Source organism: Carettochelys insculpta, chromosome 2 (genome assembly GCF_033958435.1).
Source record: "Carettochelys insculpta isolate YL-2023 chromosome 2, ASM3395843v1, whole genome shotgun sequence".
Classification (NCBI taxonomy): domain Eukaryota; kingdom Metazoa; phylum Chordata; order Testudines; family Carettochelyidae; genus Carettochelys; species Carettochelys insculpta.
The window spans coordinates 125,880,131-125,899,062 of NC_134138.1; the positions used below are offsets into that span (position 1 = coordinate 125,880,131).

Genomic DNA, 18,932 nt, shown 5'->3' on the forward strand with positions numbered 1-18,932 from the left:
TATTGCGTGCCAAGGATATGAAAAAGGGAACAGATAGAGAAATGTAATGGTTGCAAACAATATTTGTGATCTAATAAATTTATTTAAAAAGTCTAGTCTTAATTTAGTTGTGATGCTTTTATTTCTTAAATTATTTAGTAGAAAGGTAAAACATCTGAACTCAAATAAGCTTTTTAAAAATTACCTGCATTGGTTATTGTGACTTGGGTTACAAAGGAATTTTCTATTTTCACCATGTAGCAATAGCTAACTTTTTGGTTTGCGTGTTAAATCTGACATAATATCCCAAAATTTGAATCCTGCAACTTTTTAAAAATAATTATAGAAGTGCCAATCCCACCTGAACACCCACATGCATATTTATCAGATTGTCCGTGCATTTCCACTCTCAAAGAAATACAAGTTTGAAAACTTTGAAACATGATTTTTAAAAATGCTATCAAGTTCCCTAAGGCCATATTTACTAGAGTGATTTTTTTGAGTTGCATAGGCTTAATTTCTGTGTGTTTTTAAAAAAAAAAAAAAAAAAGGGGGGGGCAGGGAGCATTCTGCACATTTTGTTAAATAAGATTAGAATCATTTTGATTTGAGCCTCTATTAAATAGTTTGGGTTAGGAAATAATGGCTCTTCCAAGTCTTTGGAAATTGGATATCTAAAATGGAAATCCTTAGACCTGTTAATGTATTAAAATATGTAATTTAATTGCATAACATTACCGTCTGCATATTTTCAGCCAATTCTTTTTAAATACATAAATAGGTACTGAAACAACTGTTTATTTTGTATAATTTTGGTTTCTCTAGTTCTAACTGAATCGGAGTGCACATCTTGCGTTATGTGGAAGTTGTGTGGAAACTTTTGTTTTTGTATGTTTTAATGCACCTTCACTTTGTAAATTGTTTTTAATATAGCTTTTGATATGGAGTCTCCTAAAATTACACACAGGCTACATCTACACTAGAAATATCTGTTGACAGAAGTTACTGTTGACAGGGAAATCTTGACAGAACCTCTGTCAGCAGGTTGCATCTACACACAGCTTGCTCTGATGACAGAGAGCTGTCACACTGCACTGCCCTCTAATGCCAGAAAGCAGAATGGCATCTCAGCAAAGAGGGCTGCCTGGCAACTGAAAGCCCTCTCTGTCAACAGAAGTGTATACACTGCACTTCTGTCGAGAGATTAATATGCCTCAAATTTTTGAGGAATAATACTGTAGAGGCAAATGGCAGAGTTCTGTCAACAGAATGCTTTAAGTGTGTGGACGCTCCCTGAGTTACGTCGAGCAAAGGCCCCTTCTGTCAACAAAACTCTCTAATGTAGACCCAGCAGAATAGTGTGACACTCTCCCCTTCAATATGGACACTGAGAGCAGTTGGTGCTTGAAAGTAACAAGGTCAGAGAGAGAGACACGCACACACAGCAGTGAGGAATGGGCTCTGTGTGGCTCTTGGGTAACGGGAGCAGGGCTGGGCTCTGAACAACTAGAGGGACACTCTAGACCCATAGGCTACCTCTACGCTATGAGATAAATTTGAATTTAAGGCTGTTAGCTTGACATTACCTTCTGAGTGTCCTCACTGTAAATACCATTAGCTCTATTTAGGGAGCACTAATATCAGTGTATCGTCTGTACTGTTGGGTGTATCGTCAAGTTCGAATTTAAAAGTTCAAATAAAGGCCAGTTTGGAAGCTCAGCCTCTTAAAATAAAATTTGTTAGCCTCCAGAGGTGTCCCGTATGTCATCTGCAATGCCCAACAGTGCTCTGCCCTGGCCACTGCTCTTCAGGAGCCCAGGAATTTTGTAACAGAAAGACCATGAATTTCAAATTGGGACCAGGAAGCCTGTGGCTGTGGGGTCATGTTTGTAGGGGAGCCTGAGAAATATCTATCTTCCTTTGCTATTAGCACTGTGAGTGCATCTACCCATTACAAATTATGGAGTTCATGGTTCTGACGCTACACTTGGTCTTTTTTTCTGCACTGCTTGGTGTCAGCCACTGCCTTGCCTCACCAAGTGGCAACAAGGCTGTTGTGGGGATGTGCTTGCATAAGAGGCTGAGAAACTTCTCAGCAGTTTACATTTTCAAGACCTTTCTGCTGCACAGGGGCACTACTTCATCTGGCCCCCCACTGAAACTCCCCCAAGCCCTCCCATGCCAACAATGACCCAGGTGCTAGCTGCCACCAGGGTGAAGTCTCCCCTGGCAGCTAAGATTTTTGGGGCCTTTCTGCCACATGGGTGTTGGTGGGGGGGAGATACTACTTCAACTGGCCCCCAACCAAAAATATTTTTAAGGACTTTCTTCTGCCAGGGGGAAGTCTCCCCCAGTGACCAAGAGTTTAGGGGCATTGCTGCCATCCCCCATGTTGGCAGTTTCTGTGTAGTAAAGGGGGAAGACAAAAATCTATTTTCCTAGACTTTTGCACCCCTGTCAGCCAGGGAAGAGTTGAGTGGAGGACTAAGTGAGAATACAGACTGTGCACAGAAGCAGTATAATGAATGGGGAAGCCAAAAACACTTTCCTCAGCCAACTCTTTTTTTTTCCCTCAAAACTTTTAGTATGAACTCTTTCTTCATGCTTTTCATTGTCCCTGTGTTATTTTTCAGGGATCAGATGCAATCAAGGGTGGGGGGACAGTCACTTGATGGCCAGTTGAGAAGATACACTTGCTGATTTTTATAAAATCCTTGATAATTCAGTTACAGAAGAAAGAGATTTGTTTAAATTTGCCATCTGTGTTCATGCCCTATTTTTCTTCTTCCTGATTGGGGAAAAATGGACTTTTGCTTTCCACAGGAGGCAAACGAGGGCAATACAATGTGGGAAGATGATGTCAAAGACCTCTTTTGTCCTGTGGTGTTCTACAGTGGTTAATCTGTTGAGGTGAGCTGCCTTCTGTTGAGCAGGGGAGAAAATCATATGGCAAACGAGTATTTCACACGTGGTAATGTTTCTCTTCTGACTTGTCTTATACAGTTACCATATATACTGAGTTTTCCAGCCGTGTACCAACTAGAAACCTCTAGAAACTAGCATTTATAATCTTCACAGAAAATCTAGTTTATAATGGCTCCATGGAAGCAGACATATGTCCCTGATGCTCCTAGGTGGCAGGTCTGAGAGGGGTTTGCTGTGCTGTGCTGCCAGGAGCAGCAGGGACAGGTGGCTACCTGGGGGGAACTGCCCAAGGTGAGCACCTCCTGAAACCTCTCCCACACCCCAAGCCCCTGCCCAGAGCACCCTCCCACATAAGCTCCCAGAGCCAGCACCACCTCCCCACCCAACGCCCATATTCCTTCCCTGTAAGTTAACCAAAATTTTTACTTTACTGGCCCTTCCCATTACTCCAGCATGCTGGACGGAAAAGCTTTTAGTGTGCCTTTATAATGTGGGATATAGATCTTACAAATGACATTAGTGCATGCATCAATTTACAAGGATTCCATAAGGTCTAAATACATGTTTATACCTCTTAATACCTATTTTAACAATGCTAACAAATGAGCCAGACTATTTTCAAATACGTCAGTGCTCTCTGGAAACCTAGGGGCCTTAACATAAGCCAATGCCTGGTCTGCCAGCCACTGTTCACTCTAACTAATTATTTCCATCCATGTGCAGAATAATTTTTGTGTACAAGGCATGTTTGGATGTGTACCACCAGTAGAAACACATGCTGCCCGCTGTGGGTGTTCTGCTAATCAGCTGGGTAGCAGGCATTTGACATTCACCTCGGTGACCATCCAAGCGCTCAGCTTACAGGGATCACTGCTGCCACTGATGTCATATGCTGCTCTTTTTTTAAAAGCATCCTAGTTAACCCTAACCGCCCTAAGGAATTTGACACCAGATACAGTCGAGAGTCTCCTCTGTACAATCCTAATGGAATAAAACCAAGTGAGGGAAGGCCTAAGGAATAGGGGTCTCAAGTGAATGTCTTGCATCAGTGATCAAAGGCCCCAGTGCCCTTTTGGAAGAGGGAGGACATGGACTTCTACAGAATGACATAAGGTGACCTGAAAGATCCTTCCAGGGATTTGGAAAATTCCTCCTCTTGCTGATTTTATCACAGAATGGGATGATGAAGCTCATTATTTCAGTTGGCATAGTTAGCAACACTTTGGCTACGTCTACACGTGCACGCTACATCGAAATAAGCTATTTCGATGAATAACGTCTACACGTCCTCCAGGGCTGGCAACGTCGATGTTCAACTTCGACATTGGGCAGCACCACATCGAAATAGGCGCTGCGAGGGAACGTCTACACGCCAAAGTAGCACACATCGAAATAAGGGTGCCAGGAACAGCTGCAGACAGGGTCACAGGGCGGACTCAACAGCAAGCCGCTCCCTTAAAGGGCCCCTCCCAGACACAGTTGCACTAAACAACACAAGATCCACAGAGCCGACAACTGGTTGCAGACCCTGTGCATGCAGCATGGATCCCCAGCTGCCGCAGCAGCAGCCAGAAGCCCTGGGCTAAGGGCTGCTGCACACGATGACCATAGAGCCCCGCAGGGGCTGGAGAGAGAGCGTCTCTCAACCCCTCAGCTGATGGCCGCCATGGCGGACCCCACTATTTCGATGTTGCGGGACGCAGATCGTCTACACGTGCCCTAGTTCGACGTTCAACTTCGAAGTAGGGCGCTATTTCCATCCCCTCATGGGGTTAGCGACCTCAACGTCTCGCCACCTAACGTCGATTTCAACTTCGAAATAGCGCCCAACACGTGTAGCCGTGACGGGCGCTATTTCGAAGTTGGCGCCGCTACTTCGAAGTAGCGTGCACGTGTAGACGCGGCCTTTGTTACACAACACTTCCCGCTAGGAGACCCAGTTTTCACGTGCTTGGAGCTTTGCCAAATTCAAACTATTTGGGCTGAAATTATCCATGTTTGGATGGCAACCTCTGGCTTAATTTTTGAGGAAAGTTTCCAGTTAAATGATTGTCAATCCGAGAATGGAATTAGGATTTGCACTTAAAAAATTCTTCCAACAGTTTCATTGAGAAATTCTTAGCACTCCTGTGCTAGGGAGCAGAAACATGGAATTTAACAGTGTTGTGCCCTTTGGTGAAGGTACTGGGGAAGGGCGAACGGGCAGATGATAGAATGGAGGCTGGAAATAGCAACAAGATGGGATGAGGGAGGAAGTGGCAGGATCTGTAGAATTTAGGAACTGGTGGAGGAACAAGGTTAGAAGCTGTGAGAGAAACAGTGGGGATGCCACTTTGGAAGAGAACATAAGACAGGAAATAGGTGTAGAAGCTGGGGCATGTGGAGAGGAATATGAGGGAAAGGGGCAGGAGGAGTTTGGGAGGAACAAGATTAGAGAGTTTGGATTACTAGAGCACATTTTCTTCTCAAACCGGGACTGCAATTCATTCTTCCTGAGTCTCAGTATTCTTCTGCTGTCTCACAAGTAGCAGAGAAACTCCAGTGGGTGGTGCACAGAGAAAAGAGCATTTTACTGCTACCAGTTATTCTGCTAGCTAAAGCGGTAAAAAATGTGGAATGACTCTAAAAAGGCCAACCCTGCTAATAACCCATTTAGGAAGTCAGTGTGATTCCACATAATAAAAATGGTTAAAACAAGTTGGTTTTTGTTTTGTTTTGTTTTTAGATAAGAGCTTACAAAGTCAAGAATTCAAAAGTTAGGAAATACCAGCTGCAAAGATGCCCCTATGACAATAATTGAGACCCCTTTAGAAAAATACATATATGCACTGTGTCATTCCTTAGTTACAGGACCACCTTGTTCCCCCCCACTTGACATTACTTCACAGGCTGTGTCTACACTTGCATTCCTCTTTGAACGAGGAATGCAAATGAGGCACCGATTTACATATCTCCTGCTTTATTTGCATAATCTCTTTTCAGAAGAGCTTCTTTTGAAAGAAGAAAACAGTGTAAACAGGGATCTTTTGAAAATAAACCCCATCTTCAAAAGAACCCTTCTTCCTGAAACAAAATAAGAAGGGTTCCTTCGAAAATGGATTTAGTTTTGAAAGAGCCCTGTCTACACTGCCTTTTTTCTTTTGAAAGAAGCTCTTCCAAAAAAAAAGATTACACAAATGAAGCAGGCAATATGTAAATCAAGTGACATATCTGCATTTTCAATTTTCCTTATTTGCATTCCTCTTTCAAAAGAGGAATGCAAGTGCAGACACAGCCTCCGTGTCTTGGACCAAACTGCTGTGGGGATGAATCAGAACTGTGTAATGACAGTGTTCTCTCAAGGGTCCATTTAATTTGTTACAGTTGAAAGAAGTTCCAGTGAAAATGGCAGAGGAGAAAAGATGGTCTCATAGTTAAAGCAGTTGAATACCATCCTGAAGAGTTGGATTTTATCCCTGCCTCTGCCACTGTCCTATGTGATACTGGGGGAGTGACTGGCCCCAAGTTTTTCATAGGTGGGCATGGTTTTCCTCAGGCATAGATATTTTTATGGTCTCCATTACAACAGCATCTGAGCACCTCACAATCTTTGTGTCTATCTTTACAATGCCTTTGTCAGATAAGGATGTCCTGTTGTCTTCATTTTACTGTGCTCAGCTGGAGAAATGTAGAGTCTGATTGCAGAAGTGCACAATTAGTTGACTCTTCATTTCTGTGCCTCTGTTTCCCAAATGTAAAATGATGGTAATGCCGCCTCACCTCAGAACTGAAATGATGAGGAAAGCACCAGAGAAAACTCATGGGGAAGAGAACAGCTTTTTATTCAGTGCCAGCAGGGCTGACTGCAGGCCCCAGGGCAAGGAGTATGTGGGGGTGCTCCGAGCTCCTGAAAGGGGTACAACTGAGGACAGTCAGCCTTGAGCGCTGCCCATGAAATGGAGTGTCCTGCCCCTCTAGTCTTCAGAGCTGCACAAAGCAGCACTCCAGCATCAATTCAAAGGAGCCTGGGGCTCCAGCCAAGCTTCAGACCCCTTTGAATCTCTAGGCCCCCCATGCAATTGCCTCCTTTGCCCACCCCTGGGCCTATTCATTGCAGAGTTTGGGTGATAGGCAGCAAACAATGCATAGGGTCACACTGAATGTGGAGAATAAAAAACATAACACTGAAGAACTATTCCTTCAGTGAGCAGTGTCCTTACTCTGTACTGAATAAAGCATACATCCTCCTGAAGAAAATAGTATGTGATCATGTATCATAATGTAGGCACAAAAGGTGGCTAATATAAGTTTGCATGGACATTTCTGGCATTTCCAAATGTTTGAATGCTTGACTCTGCAATTTGAATGTTCTTTGGTATTTTAATGTTACTTATTACAACTTACTCCTGCCCTAATGATCTTCTTATTCAGGCAAAATTCCTATTAAAGTCTATGAAGGAGTTTTGCCTATTTAAGAAGTGCAGACGTGGGCCCTAACTCTGGTTTTATATAAATAAATACAGAATAGGTATAGTCCTAGTCACCTTTGACTTACATACCAGATTTGTTTTTCTGTTGAATTGCTAGTTCTTCCTAGTCTGTTTCTCCTGCATAATCTACATCTGTTAATTCCTGATTATGTATATTTGTCACCCAAACCATGTGGCTAAGTAGAATTCTCTTGTATCATTCAGATAAGGATCGGAGCTAATATCAGTGAGATAAGAAATGAAAAACAGTCAGTCACTGGAGCATGTTGCCAGAATGATGTTGCTTCTAAAAACAAAGCAAGAAAAATCAACAATATGGGTATGATCCAGGAAAGTCTGAGTTTTACCTCTAGACTTCTCTTAGTATGTGTACATCAGATGTGGTAGGGGTCGGTGCTGCAAAAGAGATGCCGGTGCAGGCCTTAACTCGTAGACTCCAGATTTCTGCAAGCCTCTGACCCTCTACATTACAGAACCTTAAGGCTGTTCTCTACCACAGCACACTGTGCGCTACAGTCCCTTCTCTCAACTCACCCTGTGACCTTAGGCCCAGTCAAATTCACTGTCCATTTCGGTCAATTTCATGGCCATAATATTTTTAAATGGTCAAGTTAACGATTTCAGATTTAAATCTGAAATTTCATGGTGTTGTAATTGTAGGGCACCTGACCCAAAAGGGGGTTGTGAGGTGTCACAAGATTGGGGAGTTGCAGTATTGCTACCTTTGCTTCTGTGCTGCTGCTGGGAGTAGCCCTGCTTTCAGAGTTGGGTGACTGCAAAACAGCAGCTGCTGGCTGGAAGCCCAGCTCTAAAGATAGACCTGCCCCCAGAAGCAGTGCAGAAGTAAGGATGGTATTGTCAGCCTTAACTTCTCTGCTGCCTTCAGAGCTGTGTGCCTGGCGAGCAGCCCCAGCTCTCTGCCACCCTACTCTAAAGGCAGCACAGAAGGATACCACAATCCCCGTATAATATCTTTGTGGCTCTCTCTGAAATCTGTATAGCATAGGGCAAAGGTACACAAAAGATCAGATTTCAGAGGGGAGACTAGATTTCATAGTCTGTGATGTGTTTTTTTCACATCCATGAATTAGTTAGGGCCCCACCTATGACTGTCTAGTTGTTGCTGTAGAAACAAACCAGAGGAGTTAATGCTGCTGGGTGAAATATTAATGCCCGTTCACGTATGTGGAAGACAAGCCTGCTGCAGAATGTGAATCCCCTTTCGGGATCCAGAGAAGTTTGAGAACAAAAATAGATGGAGATATGTTCTCTATCTCCATCTTCTCTCGTTCTCAAATTTCTCTAGATTCCCAAAGAGGCTTCTACATCATCTTGAACAGCAGGGAAGGGACTGTGTCAGAGGGATCCAGCACTCCTCCAACCATTCTACTCCTTCCAGCATGTATTGTCAGTTTTAGCTCCTTTCCGCTAGTATACGTTGAGAAAATTCAAGCATTATACTGAATAAAAGGTTAAAAATATCACAAATATTGCCAAAAAAAATAATTCAGTAAATAAAAGTGATTGGCTACGGTTACACTAGCAAGTTTTGTAGACAAGACTGGGGTTTTGTAGACAGAACTCATGAAGCATGCACCACAAAATATGTTCTGTCAGCAGAAACTGTTGACAAAAAAGCTGTGCAGATGCTCCGGTGCCCCTTTTGTCAACAGAGTGGGTCAAAAGATTGATCCACTTTTATATGTAGATGCAACCTGCCAACAGAAGTTTTGTTGGAACATCTCTTCTGACAGTAATATCTGTAGACAGATTGCTGTAGCCTAACTGTAGCCATTATGTATTATATAGGGTATGTCTTCGCTTGCTGATTGGCTCTGCTGCAATCGATGGAGAAAGTGTCACTTAACAGGGTTTAGTGAAAACACACTATATCAATGGGAGGCACTCTCCCATCAACATATGTGCTGTACCTCTCTGAGATGCACATGGAAAGTCAACAGGAGATGCTGTTTCACTGCCAGCACAATATAGCCCCCCGTGGCAGTGTTCCCTCTATTTTTTCCCTCCACTGGCAGAATAAATTTTGTTATGTGCACTGAATCATGTGAGTATGTGCACCACCAGTAGAAACACATGCTGCTGGCTGTGGGCGTTCTGCTAATCGGGTGGGCAGTGCCCGAATCTCTCTTGGGTGGCCAATCAAGTAAGTGTTCAGCTTCTAGGGAATGCTCCTGCCTAGTAAGTGGATCTAGCAATGTTGATTTCAGATATGTTATTAACATAACTAAAGTTGTGTCAGAACAATTTGCTGCAGTAGGGTAGACAAAAGCATGCTATTGACACTCTGTCTTAAAACTGTGCCTAGAAATGTGGAATTAGAAGGGAATTAGCAAAGTAAACATTTTATTATTCCTAACAGCTGGAAAGGTATTTGCTCAAGCAACATATAATCTAAATTCAACATTACAAGCGTTATTAAAATTCTTAATTTTTTTTTCTTCTCCACTTAGTTTTTTTCAGAATGGAGTGAAAAAGGATGGGTTAGTACTTTTTGCCTGAAGAAAAAGCTGATAGAATTCGATCATATTGATTTATTTTCTATGTTTATTTATATTTTCAATTGTTAAAGCAATAAGGCTTATAAGAGAACGTTGAAAAAACATGACAAATAATGCAGCTTTGCCTATTTAAGACTGTATGGAAAGTGTTTTTAAAGATAAAATTAACCTTCCCATGATGTTCAGCTGATGCTTTTGTATTAATGCAGATCATCTCTGTGAAATTGACATTTTGATTATTTTCTGTAAAGAATGCAGATGGATAAGTGCCCCTCTTTTTAAAGACAGTTACTCCTTGTCCTTCTAATTCTGTTTTGTAATAGTTCATTATACACTCACAAGCCTCAGTAAAAGGGCTGTACTTTTTCCTTTTCTCCTCCCCTTTCCCTTTTTTAAATTTCTGTTCACTTGAGGGCACAATAAATAGTGTGATAGTATTTTACTTTGTTTGATGTTTCACAAACTGATGATTATGTTGATGACCATAATGATGTGATGAATTTATTTTCATAGCATTTCATGAACAATGACACTCTTGTTTAATGCATCTCTTCATTGTATTATTATTATTTTTGCATAATTGTTTTAGCCAATTTACTCAAGGGCCTGACATATTATGGTTTTTTAAGTATGTGCCTCTGGGATTTAAAGTTGCTGCCATATGGTGTGATAACATCACACAAAAATCTTTCAACAGCTGAAGAATTCAGTAGAAGAATAAATATGATCATTGTTAGTGTGCACTTAAACTTCCATTTCTGATTTGATTTACTATACTTCTGATTACCAATAGAGCAAAATCAGGTTGATGATCGCTACTTTCAGGCAGAGCTGAAATTGGTGACCAGGTACCTCATTGGTATATTTCTGTAGGTAGTCCGTCGTGTCCGATGATGACGTCTTGAGCTTGCACAGGTTCATCAGTTGTGGACTTGCATGTGGCTGAGGAGTCCAAGCTTTGTATGGCATGCGTGTTCACAGTGGGGGCAAGGGAATTGTCTTGGCTCTGTTGGTGTGGCTGCTGCTGTTGCTTTCTTCCTCTCATGAGCATCAATGAGGCATACGCGTTGCTGCTCTTCAAAGTTGTCATATGTGTGTCATACAAGAGCATGCCAGCCTGTTCAGTCTTTTGCATGCTGCTCTAGCTGATCTGGTTTTAAACCAGCATGAGCAATGCTGGCCTTCACACAGTCTTTATACCTCTTGCGAGGCCTACCTTGATTCCTTTTGCCCTGGGAGAGTTCACCATAGAGGAGTTGCTTAGGGATTCTTGACTCCTCCATTCGTATGGCATGCCCTGTCCAGCGAAGCTGGGCTTCCAGAATCATGGCTTTGATGCTCGTGGTTCCTGCTCTGTCCAGGACTTCCAGGTTCGTAACTCTGTCCTGCCATTGAATGTGCAGTATTGACCTCAGGCTGTGTGTGTGGAAGCGCTCCAGCAGTTTTATATGTTTTCTGTACAAGGTCCAGGTTTCACAGCCATACAGGAGACTGGTCAGGACTACAGCCTTGTACACTTTCAGTTTAGTAGACTGTTGGGTATTGTGCTGATTCAGCACTCGCGCTCTCAGACGTCCTAGTGCCCGGCTAACCTGGCAGATTCCGGCATTGATTTCTTTGCAAGGGAGCCATCATTGGCTATCACACTGCCAAGGTACTTGAACTCCTCTACTGTTTTTAACTCTGTTCCTTCAATAAAGATTGAAGCGGAGAAAGCAGCAGATCCTGGAGCAGGTTGAAACAGCACCTCGGTCTTTCCTAGTCTGATGGTCAAACCAAAGAGGCGAGCGGCATCAGCAAACTTGTTGACGATGAGCTGGAGATCAGATTCCTTGTGTGCCATAAGCGCACAGTCGTCAGCAAACAGGGCTTCAAGGACGAGCCTCTCAACTGTCTTGGTTTTAGCATTCGGACAACGAAGGTCGAAAAGTGACCCATCAAGTCTGTACTTTATGTAGAAATCCATGGTCCCAGGTCCCTCACTGCGTGTCTGAGGAGGCACGTGGAAAATACTTAAATAGATAAGATTTATTTCCTTTGTCTTTATGTATAATTTAATTTTTGCATGGGCAGTCAAACCAGTGTCTGCTTTTGGGAGTCTCGAAACCTCTGACTAAGGAGTTTCTTAATGTGAGTAATTCCAATTTGCAAGACAAACCAAATTAAACATGTTGACAGTGTAATGTGTATAGAGACAAAAAGAAAAGATATGAGGAGATGTGAGGGAAGAAGAGATATGGACACTTGGAGGACTCCACATAATTCTGAAACCTGGTCTAGATTTTTTGTTCATTTTGTGTAACAATCATGACCATCTTCACATGGTCATCAAGAGGGCTCAAAACATGGGTCCGTGACCACCAAAGCATGAGCTGAGAAGAACTCAGTTGCTGTGTGTAAATAATTAGCCATCATAGTCACTGGGACAGCAATTAGAAGGGCACATAATCTCAAGCATTCAGTTACAAGGCTACCGCTCTGAGACTAGTCACTATGGTAGTATAAAATGCCTTCGTTTCATGATTTCTTTACTTCCTCATTCACAGTTTTCTTTCTGATGAGCCCCAACTTTCCCATCAGCCAGTGCAGTATGTTCCAATTGTGGGCGCAGAAACTAGTTTGCATAGATAGCTCTTCTGGTTAACTAAAAGGAAGTGTGTCCAAAAGCCCACTCGAGCAAGTTACTGAAAAAGCCCTACCTGCCCCCTTCTCCCACTCCCATCCGTTTCCAGGTAAACTATTCTTTGTGTATAACAGAGTGGGCTGTAGAGTATCCCTTAATTTCATAAAATGGTGATATCACCTTTTAAATGTTCCCTTTGCCTGTTAGCCTCCTTTCCTAGGTCCTCAAGGAATATTTTAACAGTTTTTTTGGGTATATAAAATCTCACTGCTTAAAACATCTGATATCTCACTTGCAAGCCAAGAAATAGAAGCTTCAAGCCATTTACCCAAGAGACACAGCTCATGCTTCTAGCTTTGAAAGACCCATGTAGTATAAGAATTTTAAATTATGACACTTGGGCCATGTCTACACTAGCCCAAAACTTTGAAATGACCATGCCTATTTCAGTGGCTGGAGGGCAGGGGGAATAACTTTGCTGTGTAGATGTCCCTTAAGGTGTTACAGGACTGCTTGTTATTTGAGAAGTTGGACTCACATGGCACCCCTCTGAGACTAAACTAGTGTAGACCAGGCCTCAGAGATAGCATTGAGACTTTGTGTAGTAATAATTGCTTGTTGCTTCTCTGCTCACATTCCTGCAGACTTTGCCATTATTTTGTGTACTGGTAGTGACTATAATAATTCTTGTCACTGTAGAACATGGCCCGGCTCCTCTTTTAGTGTACAGGGAGGAGGGTGGTTAGGAGGTTTTTATTGTTACATCCGAAGGATTCCCCTTTCCCCTCCCACATTACCTTGGCCCCTTCAGGAAGCTTTTTGATCTATTAAACTTTCCCTTCTCTATTGGAAGAACTAATCTTTTTTAGTGTTTCCAGCCTGGTGATCTAATTTGACAGCTCATCCGTGATGTCTATTCCACTTCAAAGAGGCAGGTAGCCTAAGGCTAGCCAGCTGTATTGTGGATTCTGCAGATTTGGCTTGCTGTTCCTGCTGGGTGTCATCTGTCTTCTTGGTCTTGCGGTGGATAATTTTTGTCCTCCCTAACATCATCTGCCTGAGCAGTTTCTGCCTGGCAGGCCTGTCTGTCCAGGTTGAGCATCAAATACAGTAGCCATACGGCTAATCTGACAAGGCACTACTCCAAACAGTGCAGCCCCAGGCCTGCTTTGACCAGGATCAGCATCACAGCCCACAAACTTCCAACTATCACGACTGCAGTCTCAGTCTTCCATCACAGTTGCAGCCCATGGACTTATTCTGCTCACATAAAGTATGTCCCCCACCCCCTTCTCTTAAGGAATGTCATTTCAATTCCTTGTTTCTTGGGAGAAGTCTGCCTCAACAGGTTTGGGTTTCCCTGCCTGTTGCCAGTATTTGACTTGGACATCGCCACTTGGATGAAACAATCCTTTAGTGCATTATTATTGCTGGACAGCCTGTGGGAAAAATGACAGGATTCAGCATGTTAATCTGAAGATTTTGCAATCCGGAATGTTGCTAACACTAATAGCAAATGGCACAATGATCCCTAAAAGAGAAAGCGGTTTCTATTGCAAGGCAAAAGTGACACAATTTGTTTAGTGAATCTTCCAAAGAACACATGGTGACTACATATGTTGATTTTCATGCTCCAAGCCATAAATATTTCCATATTTTTAAGACTTGATGACTACTTCTTAAAATCTGACAGGAGAGGGCTCCACAAATATTGTCTTTTTATAGTAATCACCTCCCTCAGCCTCCCTTACTTTTTTTTAAATATATGCTGTGTGAATGCATTAGACGAGTTTGTGTAAGCAAGTCTGGACATTTGGGGGGAGGAGAGCACGGATGCAGCAAATAAAGCATTTTTAAGGTGAGAAAAAAAGCAAAATAGAACAGAGATAGTTGCAGGATGGTAGCTCTAAATAATTACATGGTATTTGTCCTGGGTTCCATCCTATCATTCTGAACCTGACATTCTTGAGGATACAAAAATTCTGTCTTAGATGTGAAGAGTTTGTAGATTCTTCGTCTTTCAACTAACTGCAGGTTGACACCTCTCTCGTCCAGCATCCTCAGGATCTGACTGATGCTGAATGAGAGAATTTGCCAGATCACAGGTCAGTATTGTCTAGTGGCATTACTGATACCTTCACTGCTTACTGGGCTCTTAGAAGACACTTTGGGGGTAAATTACTGCTAAATAACAGCACAGAACACTGAAAGCCAGGACTGGTGGCTGTAAACAAACTTTAGGGGACTATAGGGAAACTTGGCCACACCCATGATAAGTGGTTGGCTAACTAAAATAATAATGAATTACAGATGTTGCCAGATGAGAGAATTCTGGATTAAAGAGGTTCAACCTGTACCGGATTCTCCAGTTAGCAAATAAGGGGAAAGCTGGGCTCTAGTGATATGAGGCATGGAGGGGCAACATTTGCCTGAGACACCCAGGGTATACTTACACTGCAAAAAAACCTCAAAACACTCTGGCAGCGAGTCCCTGAGCCCAGGACAACTGACTTTGGCTTCAGGGGCTTGGCTATGGCACTAAAAGTAGCAGTGTAAATATTCCAATTCAGGCTGTCCCCAGTCTTTGAAACCAGTAGTGGAGGAAGGGTCTTAGAGCCTGGGCTTCAGACTGAGAGGAACCTCATCACTGCTATTTTTCAGTCCAGTAGTGTGAGCTGTGTGAGCCTCAGACACTTGACCTGGACTGTGGGACTTGCTGCCCAACGTTTTTTTTTGCAACATGCATATAAAAAATGGGGAACCTTGGGACAACTGCTGCTAGGGTTGACCAGGGAGAAAATTTGCAGGTGAGCAGCTTTGTCTGTAATCAGGAGAGATCAGTAGAGCAGACAGAATATGCTGTAGATGTTAATTATTCAGTCACAGTAATAATTTAATCAATTAATGATTGCAATGTGCTTTAGGATCTTTGGATGGAAATGCAATATAGTAGTAGTTATTATCATTTGTGATACTCTTCTGTCTTCACAGGAGATTAAAGGAAGAGATTTTTTTTTGCTAATAGTATCTTATCTCTGGCTGGAATAAGTAAGCAATAGCCTTTGGCATATAATATTTATGGAACATGCAGTACTTAGAGAATGAAGAACAACATTTTTAAATTGCACAAATTATAGAAGAGCACCACCTGTCCTTAAGGTTGCCTGACCTTTCCAAATATACGAGCTTGTTTTTAGATGCTTATAATTGCCAAATTTAACCATTCTGAACAAAACTTCCAATGCCAGGATTTGTTAATTTTTTTTAAAGTTTCAGCAAAAATATTTCAGTAATTTCTGAGAACAAGACATAAGAAACATATATTGCTTTGCCCATGTTTATAAAAATTTTTCTTAAAAGTATTTCATTGAGAAGCTCAACCACTCCCATGCTTTAAGGCAAGGACATAGAATCATAGACTCATAGAAACTAGAATTGGAAGGGACCTTGAGAGGTCATCATGTTCAATTATTCTCTAAGGAGAATAATTTTTCTCTTGGTCATGAATGAATGCAGGGAAAGAGTTAACCCTTACAGAGACAACTCACAGTAGGGGGTGGTCAGGTAAGCCAATGAGAGGTAGAGGTACTATTTTGAATTGAGAACAATTGCAGTCTGAGAGGTCTTTTGTCTACATGGCTGATGCAGCAGAAAATACAGAGAGATAATTACTCCTGTGCAGTTGGAATGAATCCAGCAAATATCCTGACCATCTCAAATCAGCCATAGATATATAAGTAGGAGGGAAATGTGTAGCTAGACATGATCAGGGTATGGTTATTTTGGATTTGGTGTGGCCTATCTTTTTCAGTGACTTTGGTTACTGACTTGATTTTTTTCCCTGTAACCTCTAACCCATGGGTGTCCAACATTTTGGCTTGCCTGGGCTGCATGGAGTGAAGAGGAATTGTCTTGGGCTGCATATAAAATATATAATATAGTTAATATATATAAATCACATAATAATGTTAAAAGTTTACGATCTTGTGGGGCCGCATTACTAGCTGTCCAGGGCCACGGGTTGGACACGCCTGCTCTAAACTGAATCCCAGTGAAGTAATTCTCTACCGGTATGATTTATTTTCTCTTGTTTTGTAAATAAATTACTTGGCTTTTTAACCAAATGATTTGAATCCTGTTTCCTGAGCGGAGTCAGGGACCCGGTACCAGACTACAGTTCTTTGTGTCTAAGCTGTCTCCTGAGGGAGGGGTGAGAGCCTGGGGTACCCCTCAGGGAGACATCCCAAGTGTGTCTTTCTGGGTTACAGCGGGGGTTTTCTCACTTGAGTGGTGGCAGCGACTACCTCTCAGGGTCAGGGAATCTGTGATCTTGGAGTGTTTATTTTTGTTTTTTGTTTTGTTCTGTTCTGTTCTTTTAAAGTAAAGCCTTTTATAGGCAAGGTGGTTAGGTTTTTGTAGTACCTCACTTTCTGCACTCGAAGTGTAGAGAGGGGAACAGCCCTGAGACTCCCTCTTCCTTCTAATACCCTTCGAGGTACTTAAACTGCTATTATGCTATCTTATCTCAGCCTTCTCTTCCAGACTAAACAAACCCAATTCTTTTGATCTTCTCTCATAGGTCATATTTTCTAGCTCTTTAATCATTTTAGTTGCTCTTCTCTGGACCTTCTCAAATTTTTCCATATCTTTCCTGAAGTGTTGTGCCCAGAACTGGAGACAGTACTCCTGTTTAGGACTAATCAGCACAGAGTAGAGCAGAAGAATTACTTCTCGTGGCTTGCTCACAGCACTCCTGTTAATGCATCCCAGAATCATGTTTGCTTCTTTTTCAACAGTGTCACACTCTTGACTCATACTCAGCTTGCGGTTCACCATGACCCCTAAATCACTTTCTGCAGTAATCTGTGACTGAACCACTGGGGGAAGCTAGGGAGTAGCGGCCGCAGCATAGTTATTTGTCTGTCCAGCTTCCCCCAGTTGGGAGAAGCTGCGCCAGGCAGACAGCTGCAGTGGCATGGCTTCTCCCACCTGGGGAAAGCTGGGGAGAAGCCACACTTATGCAGTTGCCTGCCTGGCTTCCCCCAGCGGGGGGAGCTGGGTGGGCAGACAGCCATGGAGCAGCTTCAAGTTGCACTTAACTCGTGTTAAGTTAAGCACAACTCAAAATCAGTCATTTTGGAGGTTTATTGTAGGTGCTACAGCTACTTTGATGGATCCTTGTTGCTCCTAGTAAAGTGAGTGCTGCTACTATTCTGATAGTGTTATGGGCCAGCTCTTTAGAATATTCTATTTCATTACTATTGCAGCACACTACACGGTGTTTCACCTGGTGCAAATAATAAGGCATTATTATGATCAGTATTTATTTATTTGTATGGCAGTGATGCATGAAAGCCCAAGAAAGGATCTGGGACCATTCTACTGTCCACTATACACACAAGCAAAAAGACAGTTTCTGAAAAAATCAACGAGATACAAGCTGAATTATACAAGAAAAAGTTTATTGAAAATAACATCACATTGATAGTTTGAAATTGCTTCAAAATGCTACAGGTAGGGAGACCTTTTCCTTTTGTTGTTTAAATGTCACACACTTTTTTTTGTATAGCTACCAGATATGCTTTATGTTTTTAGACAATGCATTTACTTATTTGTCACTATGAATGTTTTTCATATTATATGAAAGCAGTGGTTATAGTCAGAAAAGAGATATTGTTATCGGGACATTTTGAGATTCCATACTTAATTCTCTCACACTGTGAAATTCCATATTCAGTACTCCTCATCAGATTTATTCAGATTGCAAACTGACTGTTTCTCTTAATTCCAGACCTGCAAAAGTAGCCTGAAATCAGAAAATGTAATTGTTCTTTCTGCAAAGGTGTTATCAAACAGGTAGAGTTAGGATTATTGACCGTTTTCTGTACATTTTGACCAGTGTTGTCCATGAGGATCACATGGAGGGGAAGCAGGTGGATATGCAGACTGTAACTCTCCCAAATATTGGCAGCTCACCGAAAAGTAGCATCACTGAATTAAAGGATGTTTTCCATCCCCTTAGCAACTAAGGCAATAAATATGATAATGCAAAAAGGGAAATTAAGGCTTATTAGAAAGGGATGTATGTAAAATCCCTGTGAATCTCGCATAGACAAGTAGCCACATATATCTTACATCCATTTTCATTCATTCACTTTTGGTCTGGATGGTGCACAAATAGGGGATTTACATTTGAAGAAATATCAAAGCTTTGTGTTTTGAAAATAACTAATATGCAACCTGTTAGGCTGTCTTCCTAGTAAGCTTACATAGAAAAGGACAGTCAGCAGAAAAATGGAAGCAAACAAATTCATTAAACAAATGATAGAAGCCACAGGATAGAGGAGCTCAATGCCACAGAGTCACAATAGTGGAAGTGGTTGCTCTCTTTAGTGCTGCTAAATCCAAAATGGTGAG

At 42.1% G+C, this 18,932-nt stretch overlaps 1 protein-coding gene across 2 annotated transcripts in view; it reads left to right on the forward strand.

Annotated features, from left to right (window-relative positions):
- Positions 1–18,668, forward strand: part of EEF1E1 (eukaryotic translation elongation factor 1 epsilon 1) — a 36,307-nt gene extending 17,639 nt beyond the window's left edge. Inside the window, exons 5-6 of one of the 2 annotated variants that reach the window (XR_012644502.1) lie at positions 2,803–2,889; positions 17,858–17,993. Coding sequence is in view for 1 of the 2 variants with exons in the window: in XM_074987700.1 (XP_074843801.1) it covers positions 17,858–18,000 (143 nt within the window). In the remaining variant the exon portion in view is untranslated. Of the gene's footprint in view, positions 1–2,802; positions 2,890–17,857 lie in introns of both variants that reach the window. The other variant, XM_074987700.1, reaches the window with a different exon arrangement.
- The last annotated feature ends 264 nt before the right edge of the window (positions 18,669–18,932 follow it).